A 16,284-nucleotide genomic window follows, 5' to 3' on the forward strand; every position below is an offset into this window, starting at 1 on the left:
ACCCGGGAAGTAACTTCTTGTAGTCCCTACCTGCCGTTTTTGTAGGCATTAAACTGCCAGAATTTTAAAAGATGATATCTCCGTTTGCATTGAACTTTCCGCTTCGTAACTTTGCAGATATTGTTTATGCTCAAACAGCAACATTACACACTAACTAACGTTAAAAAAGTGAAATCGCAATCAACCACCCCTTTAATTTCTTTGCAAAACTCCAAACTTTTGAACGGTAATGTGAATCACATTCCAAATTAAAACACTCACCAGGAAGTGTGTACTCAGAGAGGGAATCCAGTCCTCCTGTGCTTAGTGATCCAGACCCCCCCTTCCCAGCAGTGTCTCTAGCTCCAGAGCTAAAGGAGCCAAGGGAGTCCATCGTCTGAGAAGAGGCTTCGCTTTGACCTAGAACTGAGGAGGACTCCAGTGGGCAGAGCGGACTGACAGCAGAGTTGAAATATGGAGTCATTAGCTGAGCAGAGGATGCTGGGAGACCTGGAGAATATGGAGGCCTCAAACCCACGGCAGTGTTTGGTAGGTTAGTAGGAATGGCCCCTTGAACTGGGTTCTGATGGATAGATAAGAAAATCAGTACTTTTATATTGATCACTCCAGTATTGAGCAACTATATCCCACTGTCCCTCCCCACAGCTCTCTATTTCACTCACCACACTGACCTCAGCTCCTTTAGGAATACTTTCCAGCAAGGTGTCCAGACATGAGGTGTCCTCATTCATCACACATTCACCCATGTGTTCAGATACAGGCACAGAGTACGGCACCCGCCCTGATGGCTCCTGGCTTGGGCTTTCTGGCATGTCTTGGGGCACAACTGGGCTCAGTGAGGGCATCTGTGGGTCATCACTTACTGGGATAGGTGTAGCCAGAGGAGCAGGGATGCACTGCGCACTTGTTAAATCTGTGGGATAAAGATAAGAACACTGAATCACCCAATTCATTTTTGCTTAATGAATATTCAATAATGTACTCATATTTTAATTAGATTTTTAAATACTATTATATATATTTTAAATACTATTATATATACCTGATCCAATATCAGTCAAAGACTCAAGACCATTTGATGAGGTCTGAAAAGAAAGAACAAGGAGGTTTGTTAATGTAATCCAAACCATGCAATTCTCAATTTACAAAATAGCTTTTATTTTATACAACAACTTTAGGACCAACAGAGGGAAGGTCTGGTTTTGTAAAACTTGCCTCCCCTGTAGGAGAATTCGTTTCTCCATTGCTGTCTGCTGCAGAGGTTGTAGAATCAAGCTGAAATACGAATGTGTGATATGTTGGGATGAGTACAATTATATAAACTGAATATTAGGGCTGCACGATAAATCGCATGCGATATTTAATGCGCATCTTGTCAGTAAAGCCGCTTCTGTAATCAGCGGTAAATCTCCATCACGTGCGTGCTTTCACATTGAGCAGCATTTACTACACAGAGCCGTTGTTCACAGGCAAGCTGCGCAAAACCACGTTCATAATCGCGCGATTTTTTTGCGCAGCTTGTCAGTGAACAACGGCTCTGTGTAGTAAATGCTGCTCAATGTGAAAGCCCGCACGTGATGGAGATTTACCGCTGATTACAGAAGCGGCTTTACTGACAAGATGCGCATTAAATATCGCATGCGATTTATCGTGCAGCCCTACTGAATATTTTAAATATTTTAACTTAACAACCTAAAAGACAAACCTGAGGGCTGATGTACGCTTTGCGGATTTTTAAACCAAGTTTGTTAGCTAGATCCTGAGCAAGCTCACTGACTTGCCGGTCCTGTGTAAAATAAATCAAGCAAACAACCAATGTTTTGTTAGTTAAGCATTACATGAACTGGCAAGACAAGTCATACAAATCTCTATGCATATAATATATCAAATTATATGAAGAGTTTGGTTCCAAAACGCTATAAATCCATTTTGATTAATTTGAGTAAAAATGTGTTTTCTTTACCAAGAAAGTGACGAGATGAAAACCACTATTTTCTGTTTCAAACTTTCTCATAGCATCTTTAGGTTATAATAACATTAAAAATTCAAATCCAGATTTTGATTTTCATATTTTTTTTTTATAAAAACGGATTGTTTTCCCCAAAAGTTATTTTTCATATTGAAACTGTTGAAAATACACAACAAAGTAAGTTGATCCACATATGACAGCCTCTGAACTTGGTCAATACTAATCTTATTAATAGCTTACGTTTCTTCCCTTCCGCAGAAACCACCACAGGTTCATCAATGCGGTCAAAATTATTCCTTTTTTTTAGGGCTGCACGATAAATCGCATGCGATTGTTATGCGCATCTCGTCAGTAAAGCCGGTTCTGTGATTAGTAGTAAATCTCCATCACATGCTTTCAGATGGAGCAGCATTTAATACACAGAGCCGTAGTTCACTGACAAGCTACGCAATATCGCGTTCATAATAGAAAGCGACTCATCTGCGTTTATGAACGAGATATTGCATAGCTTGTCAGTTACTGTTTGCAATGCGTGGAATGGTGCACTGTGATTGGTTGAGCCGATGTATCGCATTCTGCAGAGAAGGGAGACTGGCGTTTGTCGCGGTTTGGAAAGATAGGGAGAAAACAAGACAAAATAACATGGTGGATATCGCATTTTGCGTAAAATTAAAAATTGGCTTTTCAATACCGACCAGATACAATACTGATTTTGGCGGGAACTCAATTTTTTATTTTTTTTAAAATGCCGTTTATCGCGTTTTGGAACCAACCTCATCATATGTACTACCGTTCAAAAGTTTGGGGTCGATAAGATTTTTTAATGTTTTTGAGAGAAGTCTTGCTCAGTAAGGCTACATTTAATAAAAATACAATAAAAACAGTAATAGTGTAAAATATTATTACAATTTAAAATAACTTTTCTATTTTCATTCATTTTAAAATGCAGTTTATTCCTGTTATGCTAAATCTGAATTTCCAGCAGCCATTACTCTAGTTCTCAGTGTCACATAATCCTTCAGAAATCATTCTAATATGCTGATTTGGTTCTCAAGAAACATTTTGTATTATCATCAATGTTGAAAACAGTTATGCTGCTTAATATTTTTGTGGAAATCAAGATACATTTTATCCAGGATTCTCTGAATAGAAAGTTCAATAAAATAGTATTAATTTGAAAATGAAATTTTTTTGTAAAATTATAAATGTCTATACTGTCACTTTTGATGAATGAATCTTTGTTAAATAAAAGCATTAATAAAAATAAAAAAACTTTCTGACTTCAAACCTTTTAATGGTATGAATAGTAATACAAATTGCAGATTAATGTGCCATTCATTCGGCATATAAAAACATACATGAGGGGCAGTTAATAGGCATCCGGTGCCACACTCGTAAGCCTCTCTGAGTCTGCCCAGCTCCCTCAGACAAAGTGCCTTCCTGTAGAGTGCCCTGCGACTGCCCTCCGACACACACAGTGCACTATCACAGTCCTGCACGCCCCGCTCAAACTCCCCCTAAACATAAAATACAAGAGAAGTCGGATTTGCAGAAATTGTCTTTGCAACCAACTGTTGAATTACTACATAATTTGCACATACGGAATTCCAATTGACCAATAAAACTCTAACTTACCAGACTATAATGTGCAGCTGCCCGGTTCACATAAAGGCTCTCTAACAGCTCAGGGGGAATGACCAGTGCTTCAGACTGAGCATAGCGAGCTACATTCACACCCTCGCTGTAATGGACGGCTGCCTGTCTCCACTCTCCATCGCGATACACTGAGTTACCTTCATCCAGCAAATTACATACTAGCTGAGTCAGGAATGCCTGAGGAAAGAAAGCAAGAGAGTTTCTATTTAAATTAAGCTCATGAAATACAATAAATATGGATTATCTAGGTGTGGCCATTTTTATTCAGTGATATTACATATAAATCATACCTCATAACCTTCAGGTTCAGGGAAAGGCAAAGATGACCTGTGGCAAAAAGAAAAATACATTTAGCAATTTTGGGATAATAAACACATCAACACAGAGTAGAGGGGAAGCGGTTAATATTACATCTGAATTACGGAGCAGCAGCACATAAGTCTACACACTTACTGAATGAATCCCAAAGCTTTCTGAATTTCTTCCTTACGCTTTTGTCGTTCTGGATCCATAGCTGTAAAACAACACAACCAATATGCAACATTTTAAACGTTTTATTTAAACAAAACGTATGGTGAAACAAAATAAAAATACACTTTGTAGGGACAAAACATACAATTACTGCAAGTGATTTTACAAAGGATAAAATCACAAAATGTTACGTGAAAACATTTCAGTTATATTTGTTTAACATTCTAAGTAACATTTGAAACTGATACTGCAGTATAAAATTTAGTTTCAGTAATTAGTGAGGAAAAGACTAAAGATTCAAACATTTCTAGACATAACTGAGCACAATTAAGTAATTTAACACATAATTATATGCACAAACAGTTGTCTAAGGCCTAAACTTTGAGATAAGCAACTCAGATCACAACCCCGGGCTCGCCTAGGAAAAACACCCACTAAAGCAACTCTCTCCGGACTTGAGAAATCAAAAACAAATACCAGCAATCCTTTAGTCGTACTTGAAACACTGCTCAATATAATTTAGAATATATAACATATTTTACCGACTTAACGCTGAAAGGTAGTGCCAGTAGAAAAACACACTAATGAGAAATTTAACTTGCACAGGCTTCGGGTTAGCATTAGCTTTAATGCTAGCTAGCGCTCGGCTAGCCCGCTAATGCTGTCAACTTCAGGTTTGTTTACACCGATTAATATCAATGATGAGTTTTATGTGCCGACACAAAACAGTTCCAACAAACATCCAAAACATATTCATAGAGTCTAATATTTTATAATTAAATTCTAACGGACCTTTTCTACAAAATATCGTATAAAAATTTCTTTAACATTCTCTTGGTAGCCAATTAGCAAGCTACATTTCGCGAACTGCTGCAGCGAGGACGCGTTTAAAGACTGGGATAAAACACCAGACAATAAAGTAAACACTAGAGCGGTTTGGTTATTAAAATTCGAAATACAAGTTAGGCTTCATTTCAGAAGTGAAGCTAAAACAGAACCGTATAAGGACATTCAACCCACCTAAGACTTAAGATCTTCTCTTCCACCAGGAACTGTTTGTTAAAGCAATAAATCCCTTTAACGATCAGGTAAAAGGTTTGGGTGTTTTATTCCTTCAAAATCATACTTTTAATAATTAAATCGCCTGCCCCAAATCAACGGACAGAACACGTGCGACTTGAGTCGTTTCCCCCAAATAGAGCTCAAGTTGAACTAAAGCGTCCAGGCTGTGAGGTCCTAAAGGCAGAGAGATGGAGACTTTTTTTCTTCTTTTTCAAGAGGAGCATTCAGCCACTAGGGCATGGGTGACTTCCTTTACAATAACTTGGCAACTCTTTCATAAAGCAAACCAAAACTCCATCTTTTTTTTAATTAAAAATAATTGTATTGTCTGCCTGTTAATTTAATTTAGATACAAATGTCAGTCTCTGGTTTGGAGAACAACTGTTTATATGGATATTATAGCATTATTATATATCTATATTAGAATCTTTTTAGCTTTTAAATGATAGGAAAGCATAAATCAACTAAATAAATAATGTATATATTTTTGACTAAATACTAAATAATAACAGTAGCTGAGACTGTATCACATCAACAGAAGGAAATAAATACATAATGATTTTCATAACCATCTATCATAGCTAATAGCTTTAAAAAAAAAGATGTAGTTATTTTCCAAGTATTTGTAATATATATCTTCCCAACATGTTTAGTGATTTAAAATTATTACATCTCCAAAATTATTCATCTTGTGTAGTAAAAATGCAACAGGGCCCACATTAATATATTATTCACAGACTGGAGCTCTTTCAGCATGTCATTAAGTGTTCAAAATTATTTTAGTCTAATGAAAGTGGAAGAGCCCCAAAGTTTTACAAAGCAACTGCACTATATGCCTCTAAATGTCCATTTCTATGTACTTTATAAGTGAACTGAGAAATATCACAGGAATATTATTGTTATTATTATTATTATTATTTGAAATTTTAGAGAGTGTCAGAGGGGCTGCCCTGACATGTATATGTCCAGATTTAACCTTATGCATGGAAGGCTTCTCAAGAAGGGTCAAAGCATAATACTTAATCATAACAGTGGTGCGATTTGTGCCGTTTTCTTTTTCTCTACAATTCACTCCCAAGTTAAAATATGCTTGAAATGTCTCATATTTCAGTTTATTTTTTGGAAATGTACTTTTAGCTTACTTTTAAATTTGAACTTCCTGCGTATTTTCATCAACAGTTACAATTTCCCCAATACCACCTTGGTTTTTCAGTCAACCTGAAGTTGATTTACAAATTCATGAATGTATTGAAAAAGAACAGAATGACATTATTATCAAGAACTATTCAAACAGATATGATATCTTAATAGAAATAATGAATATATTATATAGATTAAGACAAGCTGGAATAATAGTTAATTTTGTTTGGGAACCAGCACATATTGATATACCAGCGAATGAAAATCTGATAAAATGGCTAAAGAGTCACTTAAACTTAACACTCCTACTATTTCAGTTTCAGTAAGTAGGATTGAGGGGAAAAGTATAATTAAAGAAGATTGCAATCAGAAATGGCAAGGAAATTGGAATGACTATAAAACAGGAAGACATTTTTATAATATACAAAACAGGGTAAGACAAAGTAAAATGATACTAAACTTAAGTAGAGAAGATCAGATCATTTTAACAAGACTAAGGATGGGCCATACAAAAGTTAATTATACACTTCCCGTAATAGGAAAACACAGTACAGGATTATGTGAAATATGTCAAGTGAAGGAAATAGTTGGTCATGTGTTGTTAGGTATGAACAGGAAAGGAATGGAAGTCGAGAACTACAGAACATATGATGCAGTGAATTTACAATCGGCAACATATTAAACACAAAACAAGGATCTGGTAAAATAATAAAGACAGTTTTAAAATGCATTAAGAATAGTGGACTTAAGAATAGAATATAAATCTCATAATAGAAAAAATTATGCACTTAATATGCAGACTAATATCACTTCACACTCTAGCACAGGGGGTGGCGGTATGCACCTAAAAAGCTGGTATGCGACCCGCCATTAAAATCCACAGAAGAAGAAGAACTTCCTGCGTATGTGGGAATTTAGCAAGGCTCTCTTTAAATATATTGTCTGGTAACAAATCACTTTGTTTCATTGAATGGGTGAATCAAAATATATTTTTTGTTTCTGATTTGTTCAATTCTGACGGGGATTGTTCTTCTTCTTTCCTTTTCTGATTTTGTGTTTTGAAAGGTGCATCAATCTCACTAAGAGATTTTAATAAGGTGACTAAAAGTATCCCTGTCAGTTTAAAAACTTTGTTTAAAGCGCATTTATGTTATGGCTGTGTAAACAACCATTTTCCTACACTTGCATTTAATGGTGTTTATGTATTAGATAAAAAATGCAATAACTTTTTTATTAGAAATGCTCTTTCTTCAACTCCAGGATGCCCCTCTAAAGCACAATCTAAATGGAGGATTTGTTATCCGAACTCTGAATTAAAAAACTTATGGACCTTTCCTCACAGGCTATTTATCCCAAGTAAAATTAAAGAACTCAGAGAGAGAGAGAGAGAGAGAGAGAGAACTTCCGGCGTTGCTAGGCTCCTCCGGAATTAGCCGTTTGTTTACACATTTCTTCGGCATCATTGAAGCAGCCGTGAGGAGAAACTAAAGCAGCGGTGTAAGTTTTTTGTTTTCGCTGTACATAAATTTATTTAAAAAAAATCTGCTATCTATCGATATATTGAAGAACTAGCTTCTTGCCTGTTACTTGCTTAAAGTAACTATTCCCTCGAAGATAACGGTAGTCACCTTATTATTATTATTTTAGCTTATTACCATATTATCGCCTTATTTGACTGCCATTTTGAAATATAAGAATAATTGCCTTTGGTTTGCTTAACTGGAGGACAACTGTAATTAGCCTGATGTGGACACTGTCTGTCATTATATGTTGGCTACAGTGATTAATGCTGAAAAGACCATTGAAATATGTCATGTTGATGCAGGTTGGAAAGTCTGACTATTCACTCCAAAATGCCCTTGTTTGGCAACATTTTCAGTCCCAAGAAAACACCACCCCGGAAGTCTGCATCCCTTTCTAATTTACATACAGTAAGTACAAGTTTCTGTTAGTAAGGTGCATTTCACATCATATAATATGTATTTAAAGGCCAAATCATTTATTGTTTTTATCAGCTGGATCGGTCAACACGAGAGATTGAATTAGGTCTGGAATATGGATCTCCGGTGATGAATATTGGCGGCCAGAGCTTGAAATTTGAAGATGGCCAGTGGATCTCAGGTATGGCCTCCTACAATAAAAAGACCAATTAAATGTAATGTAGTTAGCCTGTTTGAGGAATGTAATGAATGTCTCTGTCAATCACAGAGTCAGGAGGCAATGTAGCAGGAAAAGAGGTACAGCGACTGAAAAAAAGGAATCTGCAGCTAGAAGAGGAGAATAATCTCCTCAGGCTAAAGATTGAGGTTCTTCTTGATATGGTGAGTGTTGAATGTATGTAATGCTCAAAGCCACAATAGCTTGAAAAATATGTAGGCTAAATCTTTATACAGTTATAAATTTCATTGTGCAAACTGCAAAGTGATTTAACTTTTTTCCCTTAAGCTTTCAGAGTCAACGGCAGAAACACATCTAATACAGAAGGAACTTGAAGATGTGAGGAGTAATTCTAGGAGAAAGAAATGATGAAAGGAAATAAAGGGGATTCAGTCTTTTTTTACTTGTATATACAGTATATGGATTTTACAATGAAACTGGTGTAACTATTTTAAGACGATAATTAATTATCACTAACATATTACACAGTTGTATTTATTTAATTTTTTTTACAGTTTTTTGCCAATTATATGAAAAAAGGTTGATTTTTGTTTTCAGTTTCAATTAATAATTTCAGGTCATCTATATGTTAGCATTTATTTTTGGCATTTTCTGTTTATTTTGCCTTAAAACATCATATTGTGTAGAAAATACCTTCAAAACTACCATTGTCAAAAAAAACATCTGCTGAATTAAACAAAATGTTATCAGGTTACGTAAAATCACCTAAAGCTCACTTATAATGTGTTTAGGATACAATAACTTGTCTTATAGCCAGTTATAACAAATCTTCATTCCTTTGGCCCCAGTAAGTGCTCTTAAATGACAGTCCCAAAACCTTTCTGCATTGTAGATCTGAATGTGCATTCAAATAACAGAAAACAATTACACTCTTTCTTTGGTTCAACAGTAAGATTAGTCAAGAGCTGTAAAGGTTTAAACATGTACATGCTGATTTAAGAGGATTTTCATATGGAGTGTGAGGCACGTATTACACGCCTAGGGTAGCAAACTCTAGATCCGGCATTTTTCTTTTCTTTTTTTTTTTTTCAATAATAATAAATTGAATACATTTTAATTATAATAAATGTTGTACAAATTTTATGCCAGAGTGTTATTTGCAAAATAGAGCATTATTTCCAAGTTTTCCTATTATGTAGTTTGACCTGTCAAAACATTTCATTTAATATTTTGCTGTTAAACTTCATATTTCCAAACCAATAAAAGAACACTTGTTATTGTATCACATTTGTTTCTTTTTAAACAGATCCAAACTACTTTTATCAGTGTAATGATTCTGTGTTTTTTTTTGTTTTTTTTTTATGAAAATGCATTGTGCAAGTTATTGTACTGACAAAACAAGTAAACAACCAAACAAGAATTCTGTAATAGCACTTGTGCTGTCCGGGAATTTCACCTCATTACCTATAAATAAGAGACTTGTAGACAGATTAATTACAGATTATTAGCAGGAAGTACAAGGAAAGGAAGGAGGTGCACCAGCAGTTTATTTAGCAGATTATGCTTTAAAGTAATTCATATGTAACGTTACCGTGCAATGGGGCTTGCTTGATGACAAGACTTAGTGCCTTATGTATCTAGATTATATACATTATGTCTACTAAGAAGGCCAGGTAGATCATACAGCTGCTTGAAGAGATTTTTTGCTATTTCAAAAGCCAGGTAAGACAATTACTTGTGATTCGAGTAACTTAAAAACAATCAAATAATTGTTCTCAAGCTGATTTTTATGTTTATTTATCTACACTCTCAATGCTGGGTTAAAAACAACCATTTCTGGGTTATTTGGCAACCCATCGCTGGTTAAATATTGAACAGAACATGCTGGGTTGTTTTGTTTAAAGGGGTCATATGATGCGATTTCAATTTTTCCTTTCTCTTTGGAGTGTTACAAGCTCTTGGTGCATAAAGAAGATCTGTAAAGTTGCAAAGACTAAAGTCTCAAATCCAAAGAGATATTCTTTATAAAAGTTAAGAGTCAACCACGCCTACCTAAAACGGCTCGTTCTAACACACCCCACATGTCTACGTCACGATGTGAGAAGATTTGCATAACGCCGCCCAAACGTTCACGCAAAGAAAGAAGGCGTAACTTTCATTCTCGCTGTAGTATTGTTGCTGCCGCCATGTTGTGAAGACACTGTGTGTTTCGTTGTGAAAGCGAAACTACTTTGTTTGGCCTTCCAAAAGAGGACACGACTAGAAATCAGTGGTTAAGTTGTATTAACACACTTGTCTCACTTGTTGATTTGATTGATTTTTTCGGTTTACAATTCTAATGTTAATGTAGTATAACTGTGACATATACATGTTTTGTAATTTGAATGTACATTAAATGAAATTAAGTTGTTTCATTGCTTTCTCTGTCTTCAACCCCAACATTTTAGCTTTTCTTGTGCTTCAGGTCAGAACACAGCTCATTCCCTTTGAAATACTGGAAGAAAATCAAAATAATACATCTTTAAGCACTAATAAATTTACCATCATTGAGAAAATAGAATAAAACCAGCGAATACAAATCAAAAAGTGACACTCTTGGTAGTCTGCTTTTTATTTTGATAGCACTCTATACAGATAAACTCCACAACAAACAATAACAAATGCAACTGATAATCCTTTATGGATCCAGTAAAACTTACAGTTACAGTGGTAAAATATTATGCACTGATACAGTGCACAGTCAAAATATAATAAAAGTGATATGTAATATTAAAACGTAGTACAAGTTGTAGTAAAGTGAATAATATAAAAAGCGATTACAACAGTATATAATACATTTATATTAGCATAAATTATATGTATAATACCATAATAAATAAATGATTAACAATAGCATGAATAATAGCAAGTAGAATATGTAATTTCAAGGGTGGAATAATACAGAATAGACAATAATTAAGAATAAATTAATAGTAAATTATAAAGTAAAATAAATAATCATGAAATGTAGTTTTATAATAGTATTGTGTAATAATTATAAAAGAAAAGACACAACTAATGACAAGACACAAAAAATTGTGGTCGTGAATTCCAAATTGTGTTTAATTAATGAGCTCCTTGAGTATAATATATATATATAATAAAAAATCCTCTGAATCAATCTCAGCTCAAGGTACACATTTTATTTCAGTTTTCAGTTCTAGCTTAGAGTGGTTTAGTTGTGATGACAAAACCTGACTAATAAATACTAATTCTCCACCGCTTCCCTCAAAATTTTCCTATATTTTATTCAATTAATGAGTAAAATAATGTAAACAACTTGACGATGCTTGATATTTTGCTCTACAATGCAAATTACACACCCATGCAGAAAACACAAATTTTGAAAAAGTCGGAGAGAGAGAGAGAGAAAGAGAGAGAGAGAGAGAGAGAGAGAGAGAGAGAGAGTGACTAAAACAAACTAAAATTAAAGTGAAAACTAACAAAATATAAAAATAAAAGATATTAAAAATAATAATAATGATATGTAAATAATATTAAAACCACATTGCATATAATGAGAATTGTGATAAATTATAGGAACATTGCATGACTTTGCATTGGCCTACTGTCTCTAGGCTTGTTCGAGATGCATCGGCGCTGCGCAGACCGATCGGCGTATGACATCAAAGTACCGCGAGAGTGATCGTAGAGCCGACGACTCTTTAAGCTTTTGAATCGGTAATCTCGCGGTACTTTGATGTCATACGCCGATCGGTCTGCGCAGCGCCGACGCATCTCGCGCAAGCCTTCTGTCGTAGAAACTATTTAGAATTTTGATTGGCCAACCCAGCAGTCAATCATCAACAGTACGGTCGCCTGACGTCACTCTCAGGAAGCGGCAAAATAGTGCTTTCAGCGGTACCAGTTTGAGTTGGCGAGGTTGCGTCGTATTTAACTTTAAAATAGCCCATTTTTAAAAGGTTCACAGAAGACAATAAAGTTATTCAGTCCTTTCGGGTATATTTAATTTTAGGACCAGAAATAATCTTTTTCTTTCTGAGGGTTTTCATCGTCACAGAGTGTTTCAACAATGCCGAGAGGAGGTGAGGATCGTGTGCTTGCTTGATCGCTATTTAACATACCAATAGAGACACTAGTGTAATAAAAAATGTATATATGCAAGTTAAATTGGAAGTGAAGGTGAATTTATGGCCCTAGGGTATACTGTTAGAGCTTTTCTATAGTGGGTAAATCACGGTGCATGTACCCTAGTACAAACTCAGGCAAACTCAGGCCATGCTGGACCAGTGCAGCCACATGTATTGTCTGATAAGTGTACAGTTTCATCGACGATTCTTATTCATACTTAGCCTAATTGTGGTATTACATAGCTGCGTGTATTGTCATTGCCTCTTTATTTATTTACTGATTATTTATTTTACCTTGCCCTACACCTTAGGCAAAAAGGGCCATAAGGGCCGTGGGAAGCAGTTCAGCAACCCTGAGGAGATTGATCGACAGATGAAAGCTCAAAGGGAAATGGTGAGTGTACTAGCCTTCATCTTCTGTCACCTACACACTCCTGAAATTGATACAGTGGAGGTGATGTTTGCTCAGCATAAGTTTGTATAATGGAAACTGTGATTCTTTTGGGTGTAGGAAGCGAATGAAGGGGCTGAACGTGGAAGTTCATCAGGATCTGAAGAGGAGAGCAGCAGTGATGATGAAGTATGAGATTTGAATTAAATTCACTTAAAGGGTTCATCCAGAAATGAAAAGTTTTATTTACTCACCCTCGTTTCAAACCCATAAGTCTTTAGTTAATCTTTGAAATGCAAATGATATTTTTTAATGAAATACAGGAGAAATCCATTTCTGTCCCTCCATTGAATTTCCAGCCAACCAAAATTTTGATGTTTCAAAATATTAATAAAGACATTGTAAATGTAATCCATATGAAACTAATGGTTTAACCCAGCTATTCTGAAATTACTTAAGAAGAACAGATTTAATTTAGGCTTTTATTTACCTATAAACCGTGATCAACGCACATACATACAGCACTCCAAATATGGTAAACAAGCTCAAACTGGCTTGATGTGAATACAAGTCGTGTGGGTTTGGAATGGCATGAGGGTGGGTAACTAATGAGAGAATTTTCAATTTGAGTGAACTAACCCTACAGTATTATGATTATTTGTATTAATACAGAAACCATTTTATATAAGATGGAGATGGTGCTGCAAAGGCTGTTTATGATTTATGAAGGGTTTTATTTATTTTTTTTAAACTGAGTTGATTTCTTGTCTCTTGAAGCAACCTAAAAGGAAAGGTGTAGAAGGACTAATTGAAATCGAGAATCCAAATTGGGCCTCCCAGAAGAGCAAGAAGGTTGTGGAAATAGATGTCAATGCACCTAAAGAGCTCTCACGTCGGGAAAGGTATGTGGGACAACAAATACTTGAGAACCTCAGAGTCAAATAAGCTGTAGTTTTTATTTTTTGCTTTATATGTGTTTCCCTGTGTAGGGAGGAGATTGAAAAGCAGAAGGCTAAGGAGCGATACATGAAGCTGCATCTAGAGGGGAAGACGGAGCAGGCCAGGGCAGACCTTGCCAGGCTGGCCATTATAAAAAAGCAGAGGGAGGAGGCAGCAAAGAAGAGAGAAGAGCAAAGGAAAGGTGAGCTGATCGCATAAAGTCTTCTAATGAGAGATCAATCAATAGCTATGTTTCCATCCAAAGTTGCGAATTTAACTTAAGCACAAAATTGGAATATCACATACAATTTTTGTGAATACAGCACCGTTTCCATCCAACAAGATGAAGAGAACAAAATAGTTGTTTCCTGATAAACTGGCACTAAATATCACTTAATATTTAATGAAAAAAGGTAATTTGTACAAGATCTATGAATATGAATACCTATGAAAAAGGTAATTTGCTGCAGTAGGAGAAGCCACTGTGGGTCTTTTTTTGTGTTTATTGCATTTCTTGTGCATCATAATGCGCAGACTAAATTAAATAAATGCAGTCATGTTTTATTTTACTTTCGGAGGCGGATACCTGCCGTTTGGGAGCGCAGTCGTGTAAGACCGTTCTGGGAGGTTATTATACCAAACCACTTTGACAACAGACTTTGGCTCAGGCATTTTAGAATGACCATAACAAACATTTCAGATACTGTTTAACAAGATTGATCTGCTGGTTAGTCATCCCATCCCATCGCGCAAAGTCACATGATTTTTTGATGCGCATTGAGGAATTTATTCAGTAAATGTTTCATCATAGTTTATGCGCATGTTTATTTATTGGTTAAGAAATGTATCCGACTAAGTTAAAGGATTAGTTCACTTCCAGAATAAAAATGTCCTGATAATTTACTCACCCCCATGTCATCCAAGATGTTCATGTCTTTCTTCAGTCGCAAAGAAATTAAGGTTTTTGAGGAAAACAATCCAGGATTTTTCTCCATATAATGGACGTAAATGGTGGCCAATGGGCTGAAGTCCAAATTGCGGTTTCAATTTTTTTTTGTTTTTTTTTTGTACATTTAATATAATAAAATTGAAGATAATGCATTTACTTTTGGGCCAAGGCCCTCAGTCAAGTTTGACTTTTGGATTTTCATAGTAAAATGTTTGGTACGTCTCCTTGAGATAATACTGATGAACTAGTTAAAGGGATAGTCCATCCAAAAACTCCTTATTCTTACTTATTTTTAATAATGACACTGATCTTGTCTGCTTTATAAAATCTCTTTCAGAAAAATAAGCAGAAGAGGCAAAGTCGAAACACTAGTCCAAGCATCATCACACAGGACAGGGCTTTTCTGGGGAGGGAGGGAAGGGGACTAGTTATTTAGAGGAGACTGCTCAGGGGAATCCATACATGTCATCCTTCCATCCATCCAAGGTTGGAGGATTTGGACATTTATAGGAAGTCAAATGGAAGGTGGTGTATGATGTTGGAGTTTGTTGGGTTTTTAATTTAAATACCAGCCAACTTCACTCACCTTATCCTTCCCCTGACACATTCACTGTGCGCAGACTCTAAAGCTGCTGGAGTTTACTCTCATGTCATCCAAGATGTTCATGTCTTTCTTTCTTCAGTCGCAAAGAAATTAAGGTTTTTGAGGAAAACAATCCAGGATTTTTCTCCATATAATGGACGTAAATGGTGGCCAATGGGCTGAAGTCCAAATTGCGGTTTCAATGCAGCTTCAAAGGGCTCTACACGATCCCAGCCGAGGAATAAGGGTCTTATCTAGCGAAATGATCGGTCATTTTCTTAAAAAAAATTTAAATTAATATGCTTCTTAACCACAAATACTCGTCTTGCACTAGCTCGACTTCACGCATTATGTAGTCACGCTGGAAAGGTCACGCGTGACGTAGGCTGAAGTTCCGACCCAGTGTTTACAAAGTGAATGTGCAAACGCCCTTCACAAAAAAAGGTAAATGATTTTGGACAATTTTGAAGTTAATGGAGAAAATGAGATGGAGTTTTTTGCCTACCCTACCTTTCTGAACTGGAGTACACAGACAAAGAACTAACCACGCGCGACCTTTCCAATGTGATTATGTAATCCGTGAATTTGCGAATCCTTTAAGCGCATACGTTTTTTTATGCACATTTTTAGAATTTATGCGCATCTTGGCGTTTCCATGCAGCATTTTTTTTAATGCTATATACCAAAATGTGCATAAAAATAGGTGAATGGAAACATAGCTAATGACCACCTATATAATGGACAAAGCTTCCTGTTTTGTGGTGTGTACATGTTGAGAGATGCCCAAACCAGGGCCAGTGGGCCAAAGTTTGCCCATGATAACCTTTGATCTGGCCTGCCATACCATAAAAAATTATTCAAAATATGTTATAAAAA

General features: G+C 35.7%; 3 protein-coding genes across 5 annotated transcripts in view; 2 read left to right on the forward strand and 1 right to left on the reverse strand.

The window, feature by feature from the left end:
* The window catches only part of LOC107731396 (zinc finger CCCH domain-containing protein 7B-like), an 18,863-nt gene extending 13,509 nt beyond the window's left edge, over positions 1 to 5,354 (reverse strand). Inside the window, exons 1-10 of one of the 2 annotated variants that reach the window (XM_016542453.1) lie at positions 5,117 to 5,354; positions 4,079 to 4,139; positions 3,916 to 3,952; positions 3,605 to 3,802; positions 3,328 to 3,486; positions 1,706 to 1,786; positions 1,216 to 1,275; positions 1,043 to 1,085; positions 672 to 913; positions 262 to 562 (exon numbers count right to left, since the gene is read on the reverse strand). In XM_016542453.1, the coding sequence (XP_016397939.1) occupies positions 262 to 562; positions 672 to 913; positions 1,043 to 1,085; positions 1,216 to 1,275; positions 1,706 to 1,786; positions 3,328 to 3,486; positions 3,605 to 3,802; positions 3,916 to 3,952; positions 4,079 to 4,137 (1,180 nt within the window). In that variant the 5' untranslated portion in view covers positions 4,138 to 4,139; positions 5,117 to 5,354. Of the gene's footprint in view, positions 1 to 261; positions 563 to 662; positions 914 to 1,042; positions 1,086 to 1,215; positions 1,276 to 1,705; positions 1,787 to 3,327; positions 3,487 to 3,604; positions 3,803 to 3,915; positions 3,953 to 4,078; positions 4,140 to 5,116 lie in introns of both variants that reach the window. The other variant, XM_016542452.1, reaches the window with a different exon arrangement.
* A 2,324-nt stretch (positions 5,355 to 7,678) lies between these two features.
* On the forward strand, positions 7,679 to 8,916 carry LOC107731398 (protein chibby homolog 1-like). Of its 2 annotated transcripts, none has more exons than XM_016542455.1 (5): positions 7,679 to 7,795; positions 8,124 to 8,229; positions 8,314 to 8,419; positions 8,507 to 8,619; positions 8,744 to 8,916. In XM_016542455.1, exons 2-5 carry the CDS (start codon positions 8,152 to 8,154, stop codon positions 8,822 to 8,824), a joined length of 378 nt encoding a protein of 125 aa, XP_016397941.1. In that variant the 5' UTR covers positions 7,679 to 7,795; positions 8,124 to 8,151; the 3' UTR covers positions 8,825 to 8,916. The 2 variants fall into 2 exon arrangements, with proteins under 2 accessions (XP_016397941.1, XP_016397942.1); XM_016542456.1 differs by lacking the exon at positions 7,679 to 7,795 and adding an exon at positions 7,816 to 7,918.
* A 3,327-nt stretch (positions 8,917 to 12,243) lies between these two features.
* LOC107731397 (28 kDa heat- and acid-stable phosphoprotein-like) lies at positions 12,244 to 15,298 on the forward strand. The gene is made up of 6 exons (XM_016542454.1): positions 12,244 to 12,501; positions 12,858 to 12,940; positions 13,058 to 13,126; positions 13,715 to 13,839; positions 13,927 to 14,078; positions 15,163 to 15,298. Exons 1-6 carry the CDS (start codon positions 12,489 to 12,491, stop codon positions 15,168 to 15,170), a joined length of 450 nt encoding a protein of 149 aa, XP_016397940.1. The 5' UTR covers positions 12,244 to 12,488; the 3' UTR covers positions 15,171 to 15,298.
* Positions 15,299 to 16,284: the final 986 nt, after the last annotated feature.

This window comes from Sinocyclocheilus rhinocerous, unplaced genomic scaffold (genome assembly GCF_001515625.1).
Source record: "Sinocyclocheilus rhinocerous isolate Xijiao unplaced genomic scaffold, SAMN03320098_v1.1 scaffold1390, whole genome shotgun sequence".
NCBI classification, from domain to species: domain Eukaryota; kingdom Metazoa; phylum Chordata; class Actinopteri; order Cypriniformes; family Cyprinidae; genus Sinocyclocheilus; species Sinocyclocheilus rhinocerous.